The sequence below is a fragment of the Rhinolophus sinicus genome, linkage group LG05, assembly GCF_036562045.2.
Source record: "Rhinolophus sinicus isolate RSC01 linkage group LG05, ASM3656204v1, whole genome shotgun sequence".
Taxonomy (NCBI): Eukaryota; Metazoa; Chordata; class Mammalia; order Chiroptera; family Rhinolophidae; genus Rhinolophus; species Rhinolophus sinicus.
In genome coordinates this window covers 22,099,851-22,121,037 of record NC_133755.1, presented here as the reverse complement: position 1 = coordinate 22,121,037, position 21,187 = coordinate 22,099,851, and the positions used below count along the sequence as shown (strand labels likewise).

General features: G+C 40.8%; 1 protein-coding gene across 14 annotated transcripts in view; it reads right to left on the bottom strand.

Annotated features, from left to right (window-relative positions):
* LTBP1 (latent transforming growth factor beta binding protein 1) overlaps positions 1-21,187 on the bottom strand; it is a 349,946-nt gene that overhangs the window by 189,261 nt on the left and 139,498 nt on the right. For 7 of the 14 annotated variants that reach the window (XM_019741724.2, XM_019741760.2, XM_019741748.2 and 4 more), the window contains exon 5: positions 20,210-20,377. The exons of 1 other annotated variant lie outside the window; for it this stretch is intronic. In XM_019741724.2, the coding sequence (XP_019597283.2) occupies positions 20,210-20,377 (168 nt within the window). Of the gene's footprint in view, positions 1-20,209; positions 20,585-21,187 lie in introns of those variants that run through there. 6 more of the 14 variants (XM_019741797.2, XM_019741817.2, XM_074331887.1 and 3 more) reach the window with 2 other exon arrangements.

The following is a 21,187-nucleotide window of genomic DNA, read 5'->3' as shown; positions in this document are numbered from 1 at the left end:
CTATCCATCCGTATGAAAATACTCTCATTGGTTCAGAGAAGGCAAGGACAATAAAGTTTCAATAAGGAAATGGCAATTCGGCCTATATATAAGGGAAAGGTACTGACAATTGTTGGATTTCTACCCTTCAATAGGGGACTGTCTTCTTTATCTCATTTACTCCTTACACTACCCTGTGAATGATGTAGTTTTATACCAAAACTTACATACAAGATAACTGAGATTCTGAGACATTTAACATTCTTCCTAAAGCACCCCATTAACAAATGGCAGAGTCTATGTTCAAAGTCTACCGCGCTATTTCCAAAGTGTGTACACTGTCCCAACAGGTTTTGAAGAGGTCCGGAGGCCCCATTCACTGTTGTTCTGACTAGTGGACTGCTGCAAACACCCATGAAAGCAGCAGCTGTAGGGTAGTTGCGACACTCTTTCATCCTTGGTCTTTATCAACGATTACTAATCTATCATAGACTCTGAATCCTTCTCAACACATTGCACGGGTCAGCCACAAGCAGTGGGTAGGTAAAATCTACTTTCCATCCCTAAGTGCTTTAATGATCAATAATAATGAAGCAGAAATAGTAACTGCTACTAACACCAAGGGCCAAAAAGCTACTTACCAGTATTCTTTTGCCCACAATATGTAGCTGTTTTCAATAGAGCTGAAAACGCCTGTATCCACAGTAGGTAAACCCACTGTACTGAATTCCCCTACTTTTCAATTTATTATACTAATCATTAGTAGAGGAGCAAAACAAAGATGTGGTGCCTCATCTGTAAAAGCTTAGAAGCTAGTTGGAGGAAACCAAACTTATACAGTCATTCAAGCTCTTGCGAAGGCCACCCAAGGACGCTGACACAATCAATCAAAATGTTCCCTTGGAAGCAGCAATGCCCTACCCACATGAATGACCTACTCAAAATAATTCCCAGGCACTTGGATTCCATTACATTCAAGTTTTGCTATTCATCTACCGACAATTAAAAGGGGCAAGTCTCTTCAAGACCCTAATTAATTTTCCCTATGTGGCTATAGACATGGAAATTGTCCACAATAGTTATTTTTACAGCTGGGTTGAATAATGCATTTCTCTGGATTGAGCACTTAAACTGTCTAGGCCTCGGTTTTCTAATCAGTAAATGGGAATATACACTGGCTGTTCTCAGGATGAAAAGAAAAAGTATGAAAATGCCTAAAACTATGCTGGGTACACAGAAGATACTCAATAAATATTAGTTTTTCTCTTCTTCCAGCTCTGGACCAGACCTTTCCCTATAGTTTTACTCTGGGAATTTTTCTCCTCTAATAATCCATTGAATTATTATACAGGTAGCTAAGAAGCCCAGTTTACACCCACCCATAGATCCCAGAGGCAGTAAGTAGCTTCAGTAAAGGGCCTTCCAACAGAAGAACAACCACTGGAGTTCCTGTCTTCCTATCACTTGAAAGTATTATTTAAAGAGTTGAATGATCAGAGATTAAGAAGTAGAAGAGACGAAGAATAGAAATTCTTTTTCTGGCAATAAAACCAGTGATGTTGTTCCTTTTAAAAGGTGCGAGGCAGAAGTGCTGGCTGTGGTACCTTTTCAGTAACTCAAATTCAACAGCTTGGTTTAGTGGCAGCTAAAGTGTCTGAGCCTTGACTTTATAGCAAGCATTCAAGGTTCGGAGGGACTATTATCATTAATTCAGTGGCAGCCTGGTGGGACCCATAGTTTTCATTATTGGAGATAGGAAGCCCTTGAGTTGCAGGGTCACAGAGGCTGCAGGCTGCTCCTCTCTGTGAAGACTAGCAGAGCTCAGTCAAGGCCAAGGCGAGGCAGCGCAAGCTAAGTGCAGCTGTTGCTTCGACAGCCACAGCTCACCAGGCTGCAGCTTTGTTCCCTCACTCACAGAGGCACACTCAAGGCTGGGATTACGCAGACCCTAAGCCCCCTACATTCCCATCTCATTGCAATCTGTCTGGCCATGAGACAAAAAGAGCGCAACAGACATTTTCATCTCACCTTAACTGAGCTCTCCAAAGAAATGTGTTTCCTGCCTCATTATACGATGTGCTAGACTAAGAATGTGTCATCAGCTTTGCAGAAAAGAAAAAAAGGTACATTCTTGTGTTTCTGCCATTTTGAAGACCAGTAGTTCTGCCTTCACAGCTACCCAGCATTTAGGTACATTATAATCCACTTGAAGGATCAAGGTTACAGGGAAGGGGTGGGGGAAAGGGGTAGAGAGGAGAGAGAAAGAGAGGAGAGGGGAAGATTCACTGACTTCTGGTGTTTAAAAGTTATCACTAAGGGACTTGAGTTTATGTCTTAAATTCCAGGAAGTCAAAGTGTTCTGGGTAATACACGTGAATCATTGGAAAGAAATCTTCCATTTTCTGGCTAGAAGGTGACTCTTTTGATAACCACCAAGTCAATGAATCATGGATACTTTATTACTCAACTTCCTCTCCATGAGCTAAGATAAGGTTACTCAGGACCCCCGCCCACCTCCCACCACCACCACAGGAATCAGTCAGGGAAAAGTGAGTCTCCCCAGCTTAAGCTCATCTGGGATGCTCTCTCTCAATTTCTCCTCTGGGCTAATTCCACAAAATGCCATAGATTGTGGCGTCCAGTCTTTATCATGCCGGGCAGAAGGTGCTGTAAGTAAGTAGCCTTCTGGGACCAGGCCGGGGCAGGCCTGCCTGCCAGTGCCCCAGGATATGTCTTCTGTATGACTACTTGCACTTTGAATTCTCAGTCTCCAGCTATCTGGGTTTGGTATTCTCCACATCAATCCCTATCTGAAGTTCACACAGCATCATCTACTTATTCTTTTGTTGGGCAAAGGTTTACATAATGATTGGGTAATATTCTGTTCTATATGTATGTTTTCTTGTGTTTTTTTGAGGATGGTCTGGTCATCTTACCTTCTCTCAGGTACCCAGTGACTTGCACCCTCACCTTATTTGGGTGAGAATGAGGTCAGTGAGAAATGACTGGAACAGAACCCCTCTCTGATATTCCTCTGTCACACGGGCAAACTGCATTAGAAATCACCACCACGCAGTGGCATCGGCCAACAGAAGGCCACTTTAAGAAATCTCCAGACACAAAAATGTTAAACCTAAAAAGCTTACTTGGCAAAGCTATGTGAGTCATGACCCTGGGTCTGAACCATAGCTTTACCACTAGCTGTGACCTTGAGGTAGTCATTTTCTCTCTCTGGATCTCAAATTTCTGATGTATAAAATGAAAAGGATGAATTAGGTGTTCCCCAGCTACTCTCAGCTCTAAGGGTCTGCCATTCATTTCACGAAACAATTCTCCACAGATTTCCACGAAACGACTCCTCTTGCACATGGGGTTATTTGGTGCAATCGTACAATCATTATTAGCTCTCAACTTATCTGCAGCACACCAATGACAGCAAATAAGCCACACCTGTGATATGCCATTTTCCTTCCTTCACCCCTGACTATCCTCGCAGCTCTTCATTGCATACATGTATTAGCCACATTTGAACTCTATTCACACAACTTCTTAAATACTCCTAAATAACAAGTCTCTGGAATCCAAACACCTTTGATGTTTGACTTACAAATTCATCAGCATCTATAATTTTAAGGTTAAATTTCAAAGGCCAAATCTTCAGAAAGGCATAAATTACGTATGGTTTCCATGTACACCTTGAGTCCAAATAAAATCTGCTCTTTAGTGACCAATGGAGTGACTATCAACTGTGTAAAATCTGTTGTTTGAAAAACTATGAAATGTTTAAATTCTTTATGAAAAACCTCAAATAGTAAATTAAACTGGATCAAAGGTCTTTGGATCCTCCTAAAATTTATGAAAACTATGAAGAGGCGATAACTTCTTTGTATCAGACTTGAAATTACAGCTAAGTGACATAAAAATATTGAAGTACTAGGCTATGCTATTGATTTATATTTTGTAAGTTTAATGTACACAAGAAATGAATTATGTCAATCTCTTATCTTACAATGTGTTCAAATATGTTTAAAGTTGCAGTTTAATGAACTGCATTTTGATGCAGACGTGATGACGGTAATCAAGCAATTAATAATAACTAACAATAACACCTAACAAGGATCCTTTTCTGAACACAAAGATCCCCAGGGGCCCTGATGGAGGCAGCTGGGAATAAATACCCCAACTTCTCTCTCCCTCCAATCTCCTAAACGAAAAAAGAGCTCACCAATGCCTACAGGGACATAAGCAGGGTGGGTTTCAAGCACAAGCTCTACTAAACATTGTAGTTTAATTGAGTAATGTTCGGGCATCTGGCCCTTTCTTTCCACAAGAAGGAAAAATTGAAGGAGCTGTTAATCTAAGTAAATTAAGATAATCTGGGAAACTGGCAAGAGATAAATAAAGTCAAACATGTATCAGATGGGAAAACTACCTCTTCAAGGACTATAAAAACTATGTTCCTTAAATTCAGAATTAGGTTTTGACTTGATCCTACCAATAAGGTCATTTAAATCCTTACAGGTTACATTTTTAATCCTAAACTATTTATTTGTTATAGTTTGTACATGGGCCCCAGCACATTCTAAGGCATGCAGGACCACATACAGTTTTCTTAAAAAAAAAAAAAAAAAAAAAAATTATCCCTCTACAACCTGAGTGGCACAACCCAACTCTCTCCTTTCATCCCATTCCACACAAGCTGTGCTGCCTTCAGGCCACCATGGAGTCATTCTGTTTCTGGCCAAACTCTTCTGAGCACTTTGGTTTGAAAAACTAAGCAAGAAAAATACAGAGTCATTTATAAGCTTGTCAAATGTTTCAGGCCTCTAGCTTGCTGATCAAACTTGTCAGACCTATGACACGTCACCACGCAATATATCACTAGATTTGTGTAAAATCATCCTTTGATTTAAAGTGGAAAGTGAAGCCAAAAAAAAGGTACAAAAGGGAACACACTGTACATACTTGGAAATCACAATAAATATTTTCAGAATAAAACATACTAAAAATAGCCTAGTCCCATTTACACTCTATCTTTCTCCTCAGCAGACAGGCTTTATTTTCGACAGGATAATAGCATTTTAGGGCTGCAAGGGATGTTGAACACCTACTCCTTAAACTCTTCCTTTTACAGATGAAAAACATGAGACTTAAAAATGAGTCTTGTCCAGGATTAGAACTGAGGTCTCCAAAAGATTCACAATCAATATCAGCTATAGATAATGCTATAATTATGGACTTACCTTAGTACGTAGAAATCTCCGTTTTTAAAAAATCCAGCACAACAAACCAATTCAAAATTGGGCAAAGGACTAGAATAAATAATTCTCCAAAGAAGATTTACAAATGGACAATAAATCCATGAAAAGAGGTTCAACACCACAGTAATTAGGGAAACACAAATCAACACCACAATGAGATACCACTTCACATCCATTAGAATGGCTATTACCAAAGGGGGAAAAAAAGAGGAAGGTAACCAGTATTGGTGAGGCTGTAGAGAAATTAGAACCCTAATACACTGCTGGTGGCAATATAAAATGGTATAACCGCTGTGGAAAACAGTTTGGCACTCCCTCCAAAAGTTAAACAGAATTACCAGTAATTCCACTTCTAGGTCTAGATCCAAAAGAAATGAAAGCAGAAATTCCAATGCTCATTGCAGCACTGTTTACAGTAGATGAAAACAACCCAAGTGTCCATCAACAGAAGACAGCATAAACAAAAGGAAGCATATACATGCAGTGGAATATTATTCAGCCTTAAAAAGGAAAATGCTGACCCATGAGACAACATGGATGAATCTTCAAAATGTGATTCTAAGTGAAAAAGCCTAGACACAAAAAATGCAAATACTGTAGGGTACCACTTATATCAAGTACATAGAACAGGCAAATTCATAGGGATGCACAGTAGAACAGAGGTTTCCAGGGTTGCGGGGGAGAAAAGAATGGGGAATTGTTGTTTAATGGGCAGGGGCTTTCTGTTAGGATGATGAAGAGTTCTGGAAATGGATTGTGGTGATGGCCGCACATCACTGTGAATGTACCAAATGCCACAGGAGTACACGCTGGAAAATGGTTAAAATAGTAAATGTTATATTTTATCACAACTAATGAAAAGATACAAGAGGGAAAAAATCAGTCATATGAATTATGGACTTGGGGTCTCATAAAGATAGGCAATAAACTGTATCACCCCTATACTGATGAAATTAAGAACAGGCATTTCATTCACGTAAAAAAGCACAAACAACTGAAAATTCCAAGTTTCCTGGGCAAGATGACCAAAACACAATGGGGGAAAACTGCTATAAAGAGGTTATATGTAAGATAAGGCAATGCTTTTACTTGCTCTCCGGGGCTCTTTCTCAGTCCAAAACCAAATGCTTGAAAACATGATACACGTCATAGTCCAGAGAACTGAGAGTGTTTCAGCCACAAAGAGGTTTTCCTTTTTTCAACAAATTAAATAATATGTCAGAATTTTAATGCCTGGATAGTTTTTTCTTTCAAACTTGGCAAAATAACCCTTCAAAAGGCATGTGTAGAGATATTTGGGTTAGAAATAACAAACCTATACCCTCCCAAGGTGCTATGTTTATTTGAATGTGTGATGATGCTATCGTTCAAATAAACACACTCAGCTTTTTCTCCTTTTCCAACTGCCATAGCACAGACACTTTGCAAATGAGTGTCCACAGTAGCAATGGGTAGTGTTGAAAAGTGGTTTCTTATTATACCATCACATCCGAGACGTGCAAAACAATGCCTCCTGTGCTAAGCTTTTTCCCATTCATTATTTCTTACTTCAGTTTCTAAAAAATCCCCACAATAAAGGCCAATCATGCGCACTTGTTGAGTCATCTGAGACATCCCAACCCATCTCAATCCTTGCATCCTCTGAAATCCAGCAAGATCATCTCATATAAATTGTCAAATATAAATCAAGCCTCCAGGAGCCAGTGTGCAGTTTATTAGGTAAGACACATACAAGGAGGGCTAAAAGAGCTAGCTTTGGCACAATTGCCAAGGAGTACACTTGTGACAAAATACTGGAGGTTTTGCCTAGAGAACGATCTTGGGATTTAAGTGGGGCGGAGGGGGGGTGTTCTCCAGGGATCTGGACAAAGTATCAGAGAGAGGGTCTAAGAGGTTGTCCAGTAGGAAAAAATGGCGATGCTTAGGGCAGGGCTTCTCAACTTTGGCACTGTTGACATTTTGGCCCAAATAATTCTTTGTTGTTGGGCTGTCTTGTGCACTGTAAGATATTCAGTTGCATTCCTGGCCTTTACACATCACATGCCAGGAGTACCCCCCAGTTTGGACAACCAAAAATGTCTCCTGAAACAACAAATGTCTCTCACAGTTGATAACCATTAGACAAACTCAGCTGTTCTCCTTCCCATCTGCAGTATGGGTGTGAACCAGATATTTCAGACTAGGAGAGGGAATTGAGGGAGCACCCAGAGGATATGCCTGCTAGATGTAGGTGAAATAAGAGGAAATCAGAGATAGGGGCTAAAACAGAACCTAGGTGTCAGCAGACCACATTGGAAAGAGGAAAAGTCCAGAGTGAGGGGAAGGAAATACAATGAAGCTTTTGGTAGCACAAGGAAGAGCAATTTCAGCTTTGCTATCCCAGGTAAGGAATACATGTTCACTCTTACTTTCCATTAATGTTATACGACTTCTTTTCTGTACCGAAAGTGCTCTCAAGTGTCGTGTTCATACATAAGTCAAAATCTAGGCACTGTAGGAAGGAACATCCAGGATAGAGGTGCTATGTTACCAGAAAGCCAGGATGATGGCTGCATGAAAGGTTTAGACAACTCAGTATCATTCAAGTATCTTCACTTAAAGACTATATCCTCAAATACTCTCAAAATGCTTAATATTAATCACAAGTTGGACCTAACTAGAATAAGGATGGATCTGTGTAAATATATCTCCCTTCCACTTCTCTTAGAAGAACCAATCTATGTCCTATTACTAGTAGACCAAGAGTGTCACCCTCTGAACACAGTTGTACAGACTATGGAATGGAACTTTTGTTAAGGGATTTGGGCTCTATCCCAAAGCTGAGGACAAAAGCCAGTCACAGTCTTCTCACTTCCTGGGATGCTGGCTGCACTGCACAAACCAGCTTGCTGCCGAGAAGATAAAAATTCTTTGGAGTGCCTGCCTGACACAGATCCCTTGGAATTCAGAGGACAGAGTGAGCAAAGAGACTTTCTGACTGTCTCCTGGAAAATTCTAAAGGCAGGAGGCAGGCTACAGAAGGTTGAAACAGTAGGGTAAAGAAAGAAGGCAGTCTGCACCCCAGCATTTCATGTGGCAAGGCTGGTATCCTGTTGGGACGCTACCCAAGAGGTTGCCTGGCAGAGTAAAGAAACCTCAGCTTTAAGAGGGATAGGAATTGAGGTAGGAGAGTTGCAAAGAGCTATCATCTTTTGATTACGTGGTTGATTCTCTTCTGGCATTTATAAATCGCTTCCTAATACAGTATCAGGCTACAGAAACTCAGTAAATCAGTATTATTAATTCATGATAACATCTCTTTCTGAAACCGTTACTTATTGTGAATTAATAACACCGTAAGCACTTTGTTAGGCAAAGGGAGATCCATGAGCTAAGCAGCATCCCATCTCTTGGGAACCTGTTAAAATGCAGAATCTCAGGCCCCCCTCCAGGCCTAATGAATGAGAATCTGCGTTTGATCAAGATTCACAGTGATCATCCTGAACAGTAAAAGCTGAGGAGCACAGGCTTCAACTACAGGATCTGGATCAGAGCTGTCCATATGTAACCGTCACCGGCATCATTTGTTTTCGAACGACACGCACCAAAAGCACTCCCAGAAATTCTGATTTAGGAAGTCTGGGATGGGAGCTGAGCCTCTGCCTCTTGTTAGAAAGCCATAGGACATTCTGTTGTAGAACCACTGCTGAGAACCACTGCTGTAGGGGTTGGAGAAGGCAGGTATTTGAAGTCAGGTTTTAGCAAGAGCGCCTACCTGCTGTCCCCACCATAAACACTGTACACAGGTGAATCCATTTCTCTTACCAGAGAGGTCATTAAGTCACTGCCAACCTCCAGCAAAACATGTGATTTCCTACAATTCTGTCTCCATGATCACCAATGAGGATTTCCATTCAAAATGATCAAGAAGGACAAAAATAGTATACCCAGTGCAGAGGCACAAAACAACACAGGCTGAAAAGATACCGGAGGCCTCCAACCTGAACCCTGTCCACGGCTGCCTGGGACGTGTCAGTTTGACTCAGCATTGACTTCTCATAAGGGCTTGTTATTTGTGAATGAAGATGAAAGGAACCATTCAGCAGCCACCACCAAATTGTTAGGTTTTCTTGTCTAGATTGTGCCTTGAAGGAAGAAAGAACAGGACCTGATTTAAATCACACCCTGACTTAGCTGCTGTTTTTGCTGCTTACCCAAATATTCAAATTCAGCCGCCACTGGAACAGATCACATTTCAAATAACCAGCTAAAATAGAGCCCGAACTCTTGAATCCCAACCTGATTTCTAGGATAGGCTATTAGACAAATTGGCACTATTAGTCCCTGGTGCAGTATGTTTCTAAGAGTTAATTTCCTTACATGGGATCCTTCAGAATTCTAAAGTTTTCAAGTAACTGCCAGGTAAAAAGAAGAAATACTTCCTCTGGCAGAAAACAGTCTACAAGATGATGAAGTTTGACAGAAGGGAAATGATAATTACTGTATGAAAAGCACAGTCAGAAGTCTTTTACCAAATAAGGTTATGATTTCTGCAGTGAGTGCATTTCAATAAAAGGGCATTTTCAGCCTGAAGAGCTTAGCTTCTTCTTAAAGAATGGTATACTACCGAGTAAATTTTTGTTCAATACTAATTCATCTATTTACCAAGTACACAAGTTTGGCATAAATATTACTTTTTTTCTTTTCCATACAACGTCATGGTTTTCTGGGTACGTTATGGGACCCTCAGATGTTTCTAATTACCCTCTGTGTACACCCAATAAAAGGGCTGGCCCAAGATGTTATTAATACCACAAGAAGATCCAGAGGGCTCATAAATCACCCTTTCTTCAGAAAGGGACAATGCAGTCGCAAAGAGTGACATATTCCAACCTTGCTAAATAAGACTTTCATTTAGAATGTTCCAGTGCACGTCCTAATTTGCCCGGAAACAGGCAGTGGTCTGCTTTCCACACTGCAAAAGATCTTACTGTCAAGTTTCCCTTTCACCTCTTCTAGGGAAAATGTGATGAAAATCAGACTGAGTTTTCGCACTAGGAAAGCTTAGAAAGTCCCCATAACCCAGAACAAGCTTTTATTGAATCTGAAGGGCATCTGAAATTTGGTCTCAGAGTGCAGAAATCTCTCATTACTGCATAAAGTTGTTGCTTTTTTCTACCCAATCTTACAAAAAGCCAACAGTACCATCGTGCCAGTTTTTCAGTAATTATTGCATGAGTCTAAATTCAAGATAACGGAGTTGAGCAGTAAACTGGTCCTCAAGCCCATACCTTTCAACTAAACAGAAAATCAAGTTTTAATAAGTGTGTCAGTGACAGCATTGCATTAAATTGGCAATGGAAGGGCATCTGTTTCTTCTCATTTTCTTTGTGATATAACTTTGTGGAATGAATCTCAAACTTCCTCACTAACATTATCCTTCCCCATTTGGTAGTTATTTTATTTTCCTGGACTGCGTAGCATGAAGATGACTGTGCAGCTGCCCTCGAAAACATTTTCACATCATTTTGTGATGTTAGTTCCAGGAGGTTTTTCCAACAATACACAAATGCATTATTCCTTCTCCACTTGGAAAATATACACATACCTTGAGATTAAAAGCTGATACAAATGTTTGACTTTTATAGTAACATGCCAACTTGAGCCCAACTTGTATGCCAATAAATGCTGCAGGTATATACTATATATCACATAAATGTGATTTCAGTATCTACTTTATATCCAGCTTCCTTGAATTTACTGTAACGTAGGAGCCCAGAGGTAAATTACGCAAATGACAGCAAAGTGAACAGCACAAAGCAGGATCAAATGTTATAGTCATATTGTATATCTCTGGACATGCCCCCAACTATTCAGGATGAGTACTTTTTCTCCTGACTGCAGCTTCTGGTTCTACAAAGTGCCACACTGTTTCAGTGTGCTCACTCTTGACAGCAGGCTTGGCAACCTGTAAGAAGAGCCTCCTAGGTAAGCAAGTGAATGAATCCTGCAAGGGGTGCATGATCCAAGGCAGAGGGGATCATGTTGGCCACATGGCACGATGTCTGACATTGCTTTGTGCACAGTCTAGCCTGCCCAGAGCAAGTCTAAATGTGAGCAAACCAAGAGCCTTCTGTGCACTAGTAGCAGAGGGGCAAAGTGAGGGCATGACGGAAACATTCTGTCTTTCTTGAAGCTGTTGTGCTGTTAGGACCAGTAAACAAAGGAAACCCTGTCTCTGTGGCACATAGGAAGCACACCTGATCCAAGCTCCAGGAGATATGTAAGCACTCTCCCCCATCTCACAGGAGACAGGGGCTGCGAATTAGGAGCCATCTTCCGAAGAAGACGAGGGTCTTCTTCCAATGAATCCAAGCAGCCCATGTACACCTTCCACCTGCTCCTTCTCGTGAGCCTCAGCACAGCTCTGCAAGAATGTCAGGGCGTTTCTGGATTCATTTTACCAGTGTGGAATCACAGAGGCTGTATCACCAGCCCAGGATGCCAAGACCAGTCAATAGCACACCTGAGCCATATCACCACGCATCAGTTGACATGTTAATGACCAGAAGCATAACAGGAAACAGAAAAACAGCACAGGCAGAACGTTTGGAATGGAACTGGAGGTTGTGATTTAGACAGATTGCTGGAGTGGGGAGCAGGAATTCCATGTAGTGGGAACAGCTAAAGGTATGGAAATCTAACTGCCCTTTGCCGTGAGTACAAAGTACACTGCAGTCAGCATTACAAGTGTAAAATTCAAACTCCCTACAAAGTGCTACAAAGATGCCCTTTTTTATGCAACTTGCAGTCCATGGAATAGCGGTCTCCTTTCCTGTGACCCCCAAACGCTCAGATGATTATTTTACTCCTGTGATTTCAGTTGCCTGGAGAATTCAGGATGAAGCCATGTCAGGAAAAATCTGTGTGTACCCCCACTACATGGGCACCTGCATAGACAATCTGCTCTGTCGACAACAGTGCGTGAAGCATCTCCAAAGTGAGGCCCAGTGCTGGCATTGGAGACGCCAACAGGAAGTAGGCAAGTCTCTGTCCCCAAGCAGTTTAGAGTGCAGGGGAGGAAACCTGCGTGAAAACAAAGCAGGGAAGTGAGGCTCTGCAGTGTGAGGGGTGCTTGGCTGACTCCTGAAACAGCAGTGGGTGAATACCCAGACTCGGGGAGGGGGAGGGGGGGCGTGCACCCACCATGCCAAGGCAGTGGTGGGGACACAGAGGCACTGGAGCGTTTGGGGACCGCTGGTATCCCTGGCAGCTCCGTTTGGCTGAAGCAGAGAGACGGGCACAGCCAGAGAGTGAAGCCCAGGGAGGCCAGGGAGCAGCTAATCCTGAGGGCCCCACATGCTATGCTAAGCAGTTTGCAGTTTTCCAAAGATTGTTCCATATGCTCAAGCTGAGAGGCTAGGAAAGAATACACACTTTGTGACATCGTGTAACAGACTCCAAGGAATTTTGAAAGGTCATTTATTCTAGGCTAGCCTAGCATAACCCGTTTAAGGAGTCCCATCTACCCCCATGATGCAGGCCAGGCATGGCTTAAGAGACAATCCATCACACATGCCTTTCTTACTGAGATAGCAAACGGCTGAACCCTTTTTTTACCTAAGGTCAATTTCTTATAAACTGTCCTCCTGACTTCAGACATTGTTTCTTATACTACCACTGAGAAGCCCCTTACTTTCTCATCTTCAGGAATATTCCTCTTCAACCAAACAGGACCTCATTTTCTCCTGATTTTGGCTCTTAGGGTCAATCTATTGCTCCTCCTTAGTCTAACTAAGCCCTGGAATTACCTTTCCATGCAGTTCACCTTCATTCAGTACTCTCCCCTAGAGAGAGAGAGCAAGCGAGAAAGAGAGAGACAGATGCAGGAACTTATTTCCCTTACTTAAAAGAAAACTCCGTACCAAAATCATGTGATCTGTCTAATATAAAATAATATTGTAAAATGAGCTGACACAGCTTTTTTCGTCATTCATTTCTATATCTAAAAACCTATACTTTTTATTCTAAATAACCAAAATTCCTTCTGCAATAATTCCAGGACCTTTTTTTCACCCAGCGATTTGCTTGCCTCTATCCTCTGTATATGAGGCTCTTTATCTACAGATACTATTCATATGATACCCTGATACAACAGAGGTAGACAAAACCTAACCCAAGACGACATATAGGAAAAGTTTATAGGAATTCTCCTAACACAAGCCTTCTAGAGATGCTCCGCAGTTTAAATAAGATGACAGATAGAATCATAAAGTTAGGTGATAAAGTCCGTGGTGTTCCCTCCCAGAACTCACTATTGTCTCCATGAAGGGTCTCTGCTCAAACACCGTCTCACCAGAACGCCCTTCCTGACCAGTCTAAAACAGCAACCCACACGTCCCAGCAACATTCCCCATTCTCCATCCTCTCTCCCAACACTGTATTTCATCATAGCATTTATCACTCCCTGACATTATGTCATATAGAATGCTTCTTACAGTTTATTTCGTTCATATAAATTTGACAGTCGTTTCTCCTCACACTATACTTTAGTCTTATTGTGGTAAATAAAATACATGCACCATAAAATTTACTCTCTTAACCATTTCTAAGTACACAGTTCTGTAGTGTTAAGTACATTCATACCGTTGTGCATTCCATCCCCAGAACTTTTTCATCTTGCAAAATTGAAACTCCGTACCCGTTAAACAATAACTCCTTATTTCCCCCTTTCAGCAACCCTTGGCAACCACCACTTTCTGTCTCTGTGAATCTGACTACTCCGAGTATCTCATACGAGTGAAATCACACAGCATTTGTTGTATGTGACTGGCTCATTTTACTCAGCATGATAGCCTCACGGTTCATCCATGTTGCACTGCCACATTATATATTTTTCAATGTTGCAGTGTCAAGGACTTTGTCTACTTTGTCCATTGCTACATTCTGAATGCCTAAACCAATCACTGGCACATAGTAGGTGCTCAATAAATATATGGTAAATGAATCCGTGTTCCTAATACCAGCCTTTATGGGTGCTCCACGGCTTCAATAAAATAAAAAAGGAAATGCTTTACATTATGGCATTTATTCAGTATTAGAAAATAAAATAATTTGAAAAGATTGTATTTGGTAGTAGTTTCATTGACAACTTCTTAAGCATTCTAAATTGCCAAATGAAAGGCAACCACTTTCTTTTCGTATGGTATTGGATCATCTTTAAAAAAAAACCCATAAAACCTATACCATGAATTAAGGGGGAAATACAGAGCACCAGTTACTCAAAGAGTGACACATTGGCATTGCATTGGGTTTTGTGCTGGATAAACATCAAGGAATCCAAACAATAACAACTGGCAGAGGACGAAAGACTCAATGTCTGAACTAAGTTGCCAGAAAAAAATCTCAACGCTTCCCCCTCCTTGAACAGTTATGTTGGTTTATTTTTATGCCTCATTGAGAGAATTTTCTTCCTTCCTTATGAGGAGAACCTACATAATGAGTGTAACAACATGGCCTGCTGCCATTCCTCATCAAAACACTGTAGGATTAAGTTGGTTTTGTGAGATACATGGGGAGGTTCCTAGCGCAGAGCAGAAAAACCAACCGCAGAACAGTTGAAATGAGCGAGAGGCTGTCACCGTTACTTGAGCTACTCAGAAGCTTATTTAGACAATTAAAACACTAGCTGCCTTTCCTAAAAACTTCCCTTTCCTTTTTATCGAAATGTCAAATACCACGGCCCCCTTCCCAAAGGACTTCAGTTAAGGTCTGAAAGAGTGAAGTCCTAATTCCTAAGCTTGAAATTCAAGGCCCTCCACAGCCTTGTCCCAATCTACCTCCCCAAGCTTGTCATCCGTTATTAGCTGTCATGCGTTCTACATTTAAGGGAAACTACTCCCAATTCCCAGAAACCACCTGTGCTTTCTTGCCTGATCCGGGTGGGCAAATTCTTTCTTCCCAAATCCACTTTACTTCTCCCTTCCCTCTAGTAGTTCCCATTCACCTTCATGTTGGAACTTACCAATGTTTCAAGTTGCACTGCGGCTATCAATCTACAATTAGGCAACATGTATTTATTTACTCAGCTCCCACTATGAGCCAACCTGTTTAGCAGCTGTGGGCAGCGGTGAACTAAACAGAAAAGTTGCTCGCCACAGCCTCTCTAACACTTGTTATTATTTGTCTTGTTGAGGGCAGCCATTCTGACAGGTGTGAGGTGATAGCTCATTGTGGTTTTGATCTGCATTTCTTTAATAGCTAGGGAAGCTGAGCAGTTTTTCAAAACTGAAAGCAGCAAACAAACAAGACAAACAAACAAAGAAACAAAACTCATAGACACAGACAACAGTTTTGTAGTTACCAGAGGGTCAGGGAAGAGAGGAGAGTGACAGAAGAAGGAAAAGGGGTTCAAATATATGGTGATGGAAGAACTGACTCTGGGTGGTGAATACACAATGTACTATATAGATAATGTATTATAGAAATGTACACGTTGTACATTAGTTAGTATAATTTTACTAACCAATGTCACCACCCCTCAAGAAATGAAATGAAAATAAATAAATAAATAAATAAATAAATAAATAAATAAATAAGGGGGGGGGGTTGCGTGCCATCTCTTTTCCCTCAACGCACTCCCCATCAGCTGGAAGTATTATCACCTCTGGGTTCCTGCTGAGAGACTTCTACCTTGAATTAAGGTTCTTTACATGTATTCCTTATCTCCTCCTTAAAACATAAGGTCTTAGAGGGCAGCTGTATGATTCACTTGTCGTGGAAAAGCTAATACAGTGTTTCATACATAATCACCTAATATATGGTCATAAGAGGCAGCATGGGAGGGCAGGAGGTATTTGGACTCTGGGGTTTTAAAAAAAACAAACCAAAAAAACCTGACTTAAATCACCTTTAATCAAACTACAAAAGCCTGGGTACTCACATCTACAAAATATGATACCACCAGTTATCTCTCTCAAGGGAAGTAAGCATCACATGAAGTAATGTATGGGAATACACTTTTTAAACCAGCAAGCACTTTTCATAATTATTCAATTGGTGCTAATCCAATGCGAGTCCCCTGTAACCTCTCAGAGAAAGAATCCTATAAACCAAATGTGTCATTTTAACAATCATGATTACTTTTCAATGTCTCTACAAGTAAGTCATGCCAAGGGACAGTATTATTTTATTTGAAATATTCTAGCTGTGACAACATGAACTCCTATGGTCTTTTTATTGGAGGAACTTACGACTCCATAAACAACTTAAAAATACCAGAAGGTCATCTTCATTATATCCCTATGGAATGGGAAGAATCCATTAAAGCAACAACAGTTAACCTGCTGGCCCAACCCAACTGGGGATATGTTTCCATTTTTTAAAAAGTCAAAGGCTGGGAGAGCAAGGAGACAAGCCTCAGTGTCACAAAAACAGTTATAATTAAAAGTCTGCTTTACGTTATAATTAAAAGTATGCCACTTAATGTAAATGTTCTGTTATATCATACCAAAAGCATGTTCATAAAAGTGAGTTTATTCTAGAATCTCAGAGTACTTCCCTTGGATGATCTCATCCTCACTCAGGCCTCACTTTTAGAGTCACATTAAGTTATACTTAAGATTTCTCCCACTGAATACTCAGTGACAGAGACTGCGTGCTTAACAGTCATGAAGAATGCACCTGCCTCTCACATCTGAACAGCCCAGACTCACAATCACCCTAGACCAGAAAGGCCACTATTCAAAAAGCACGAGAGCAGGAAGAGACTAACATCACCTCTGTGCCTGATACAGAACCACCCTCTGTATACCTATTATTATCTGCACTGTGTGGGAGAGTGACCTGGGCCCAGGAAGAGATACAGCCAGAACATGCCCGAGGGCCATGATGAAGCCAGCACCTGAACCCTGGGCTGTGGGTCTCTCGGTTGCTTATTCTCTGTTGTACCATCTATCCTTCCCACAAAACCCAGCTCTCCATGAGGTCCTCCAACTTGTCTCTCAGGCCACATGATAGTCAGACCCCAGGGAGTAAGGCACATAAGGAGACCAAAGCTCTTGTCCTAGCTAACTCACCTGCTGTGCAAAGAAGGCAAACTCATTCAGGCCGCGATGCCTAAGTTTCCTTATCGAAAATACAGTGACAATAATCTCTGTTCCACTTCAAAAAATAAATCAAACAAACAAACACACACACACACACACACACACACACACACACACACACACACACAAACCTGTAAATTACCAGGCAAATACTCAAAATTAATTCTGTTATTCTGTCAAAATGGATTATTTAATTAAGGTGCCTTGCCTAAGAAGTCCACATGGTTTTCCCTGTATTATTTTGACTCCTTGGAACAGAGTCAGCAAACGATGGCACTCAAATCAAATTTGGCCTACGGGCTGTTTTGCAACATAATCACGCCCATTCTCATACATACTGTCGAAGGTTGCTTTCATAACCAGGAGGACAGAGCTGAACAGTGGGACACAAACTGTACGACCTGCAAAGTCTAAAATATTTACTATCTGGCCTTTTACAGAAAAATTTTGCCAGACCCCCACCCCCTATAGTGACCAAAGAGAGTAGCTAACAAGTTATCAGAGGCCAAAGAGGAGAGCTAACAAGTTACAATAAATTTTGGAGTTTCCGCCAAGTGTACTATTTTCCATACACATAACTTATATGTCAAAAGATTTAACATATTATAAACAAATATATATAGAGAAAAGCAATTAGAAAACCACTTGTTGTAAGTAATAAAATTATATTAAACCAGTTAAGTCCACAAAGATATCTTGTATGTCTAAAAGCAAATTTCTAAAACTTTCTGTTATTCTGAAGAATCATAATCTATTAGTTTTACAAAATTACCATTCTTTAAAAAAAATTAAATCATGTCCCTCAGATTATCCAGCATTTGAATTAAAATGGAAAGAGAAGATAGAAATAACTCAAGATGCAAATGAAACATTTCCCGTAATTGCAATGTGAAACTATTCATTACCAGGCCCTCTCTCTTTTTTTTAATTAAACTACTCTGCCACTTGGCCGAGTTGAGTAATGGTTTTGAAATATTTTTGTAAATAATTTTTCTGCATTTTGAACAGGCTCCGTGTATTCTGTTCCTAAACATCTGCTTAAATGCCAGAGAGGAAAGTGTGTAGCGTGTTTTAACAAGCAGACTTCCTCTGTTTCTCAAAGTCTTTAAATATTTAGTTTCAAAATGAATACACTATAAGCCAAAAATTCACCACCCATCCGATTACTCTGTCATTCCTACTGTAAGGATTTATGAAAAATGCAAGACGGGGGGAGCAGACATTGTTGGTGACGATGGAGGAGGGAAAGCAATGAGAGTAAGGAAAACCATCAAGAAAAGTAAAAGTGAGGAAAGCCATTAAGCCTGTAATAACCTGTTGGGAATTGTCTTTTCCCTTCCCTTCCTTGTCTATAACCTTCCAAAAAAGCCAAATAATAATATTACTTATTACTCATAAGAAGTCGCAAGATTTTGGAGATGGACTGAATTTTAGAGGTCATGAAATAGAAGCCATTTATTTTATGGATGAGAAAAGCTGAGGTTCAGAAATATGAACTGTCACACCCTGTGGATTAGCTAGTAGTTAGTGGCAGGACCGGGACCAGAATCCAGTTTCCTGATCATCAGTGCAACACACTTTCCCATTAGACTCGGCACCCTGCCCTGCTAAGCATAATGTGCCATTTGGCACCTACTAGCTAAATTCTTTTAAAAATATGCCCAAAGTACCCCTATCATAGCCAGGAAATCCACAATACCCTTTTAAACAGTATCTATGAACGCGTGTTTTTTCCAAGTACAGACTACCAAGAATACTGTTTCAACCTCGTAAGGATTAGAAGTCACAATAAAGCAGAACAATCGAAGAGCTACTAAGGACTTCAAGCTGCCCTCTTGTATTTTGTCTTGATGAAAATCAGTTTGAAATAGACACCCCCTTCTCCTAAACCCCAGACACACACTCCCAAGACTAAACAGCAATATTCCATAAAAAGACCAGATCTAGCCAGTGTTATTATCTGTCTGACATTTGGGTTATTCTTGTGAGTAACTCATAAAGTAACGTGGGTGTCTGTGATTATTTGAGTACACATGGCAAACCATAATTGGTCAAAAAATAATAAAAGACATTTTTCCGTGACAAAAATACTGTATTGAATGACAACATGGCAGCGTGACAGCACTCAGTGGACCACAATACTTTCTCCACTTACAAAAAAGTAAAAAAGAAACAAAAATTCTTTTTTGAAAAGAAAAAAAGCCTTTTTTGCAGTTGGTAACTAGCATAGTTCATATTTAAATTATTTATGAAATATTAAAAGGTTTTGAGTGCTGACAGTAATCTACTAGCACAATCTTCCCCCAAATCCATGTCATATATCAATTTTTAATTCAGTCTTTTGATACAGAGCAGAAACATGGCTAAAGATGCAAGTCTGTGACCCTTTCTACAACCAAAATATAGGATTTTGACAATTTTTAGAATTTCTTTAAAACACAGCTATTGGTGAAGTAAAAATTTAAATGTAATCACCACCATCCAAATTTTACAACATGAGTCAAATCTATCACACATACTACATATCACTGAGAAGATAAAAATGTGAAGTTGATCAATGTAAGTTGTGGTTTAGGGTCTTATTCTAAAATCATTCCCTTCCGTCAACTGATATCTCCCCATCACCACACAGCTGCATAAATGATAAGCAATAAAGGGTAATATCCTAGTTGCTATTTCTCCTAAGAAACCAATAATCAGGGTTAAGAATTATTCCAAAAGTAATTTAAAAAGATCTTGTGAAAAAAGGAATATTTGTACTCATCAACAGAAACCCATTCAAGCAGAGCACCCGTGTGAATGGAGGGGGGGGGGCAGTATCTAAATGCCACAATCTCATAAAACTATTTGGTAAGGACAGTTAGGGACCGTGGAGGAACTCACCCACTCGGAAGTTCGTGGCCGTCAGGGTGTCAGCAGCATGACCATTCTCACTAATGAGAGTGGTGGTGTTCCCCTTCTCACAGCTGTTCTGACAGCTGCCCTTGGTGCAGGTCACTTTACAGATGCTCGGAGTAAAGACCACCTTGATGCGGCCAGTGTGGTTACTCACTAGGAGCGGAGGCAGGGAGAAAAAGAACAACAAACACATCAGCTTAGTATCCATGAAATTGCCTTAGAAAGTTAAAAAAAAAAAAAAAAGGGGGGGAAAAAGAAAGGAAAGGAGCGAGAGGGGGAAAGAGAGAGCCCACAACCCGACAGGTTTAAGGAAAGAGGGAAGCCTTTAGTGCTTGCTGCTCTGTATCCAGTGGTGTCTCTGAAACAGGAGTAGGAAGCTTAGCAAACAGAACTCTGGGATGCACTCCAAAACCACATTTGAAGTCGAGTCACTGGAGTGGGATTACTAACCACAATGCTGCACTTTATTCACGGCAGACAAAGAGCAGTACCGAGGGCACGACAGATGAAAGAGCCAACCCTGACAGGCAGATGTAATGCAAAGAGGTTGGCCATGCACCTAGCAGTGAATAAACTCTTGTGTCCTCGCCTTGCATACTTTCCCTGTTTCTCCACTTATGAAGTCACTATTTGCAGCCCGACCCCTGGAAATGTTTTAGGCATGCGGCATGTCTGAAAACATCTGTCTCAAATCTCCTGGCACTCTCAGCTGAAGTGATCAAATCCTGTGACGCAGCCGCAGGAGCCCATTTCTTTTTCACAACTCTAAGGCATTATTTCTCCACGTAAATGTATGCAACATATATTCTGTTTTACTGTGAATAGGGTCCCTCTAAGAAAACCAGGTCACCGGGCTAAATGGTTGCCTCCACTCACATTCCATCCTAGAGCTCTCACCGCTGCCATATTCACTTGGCCACCTAAGGCAGGTATTTCTTTCGTTGCTGTGGCCCTCTCTTAACC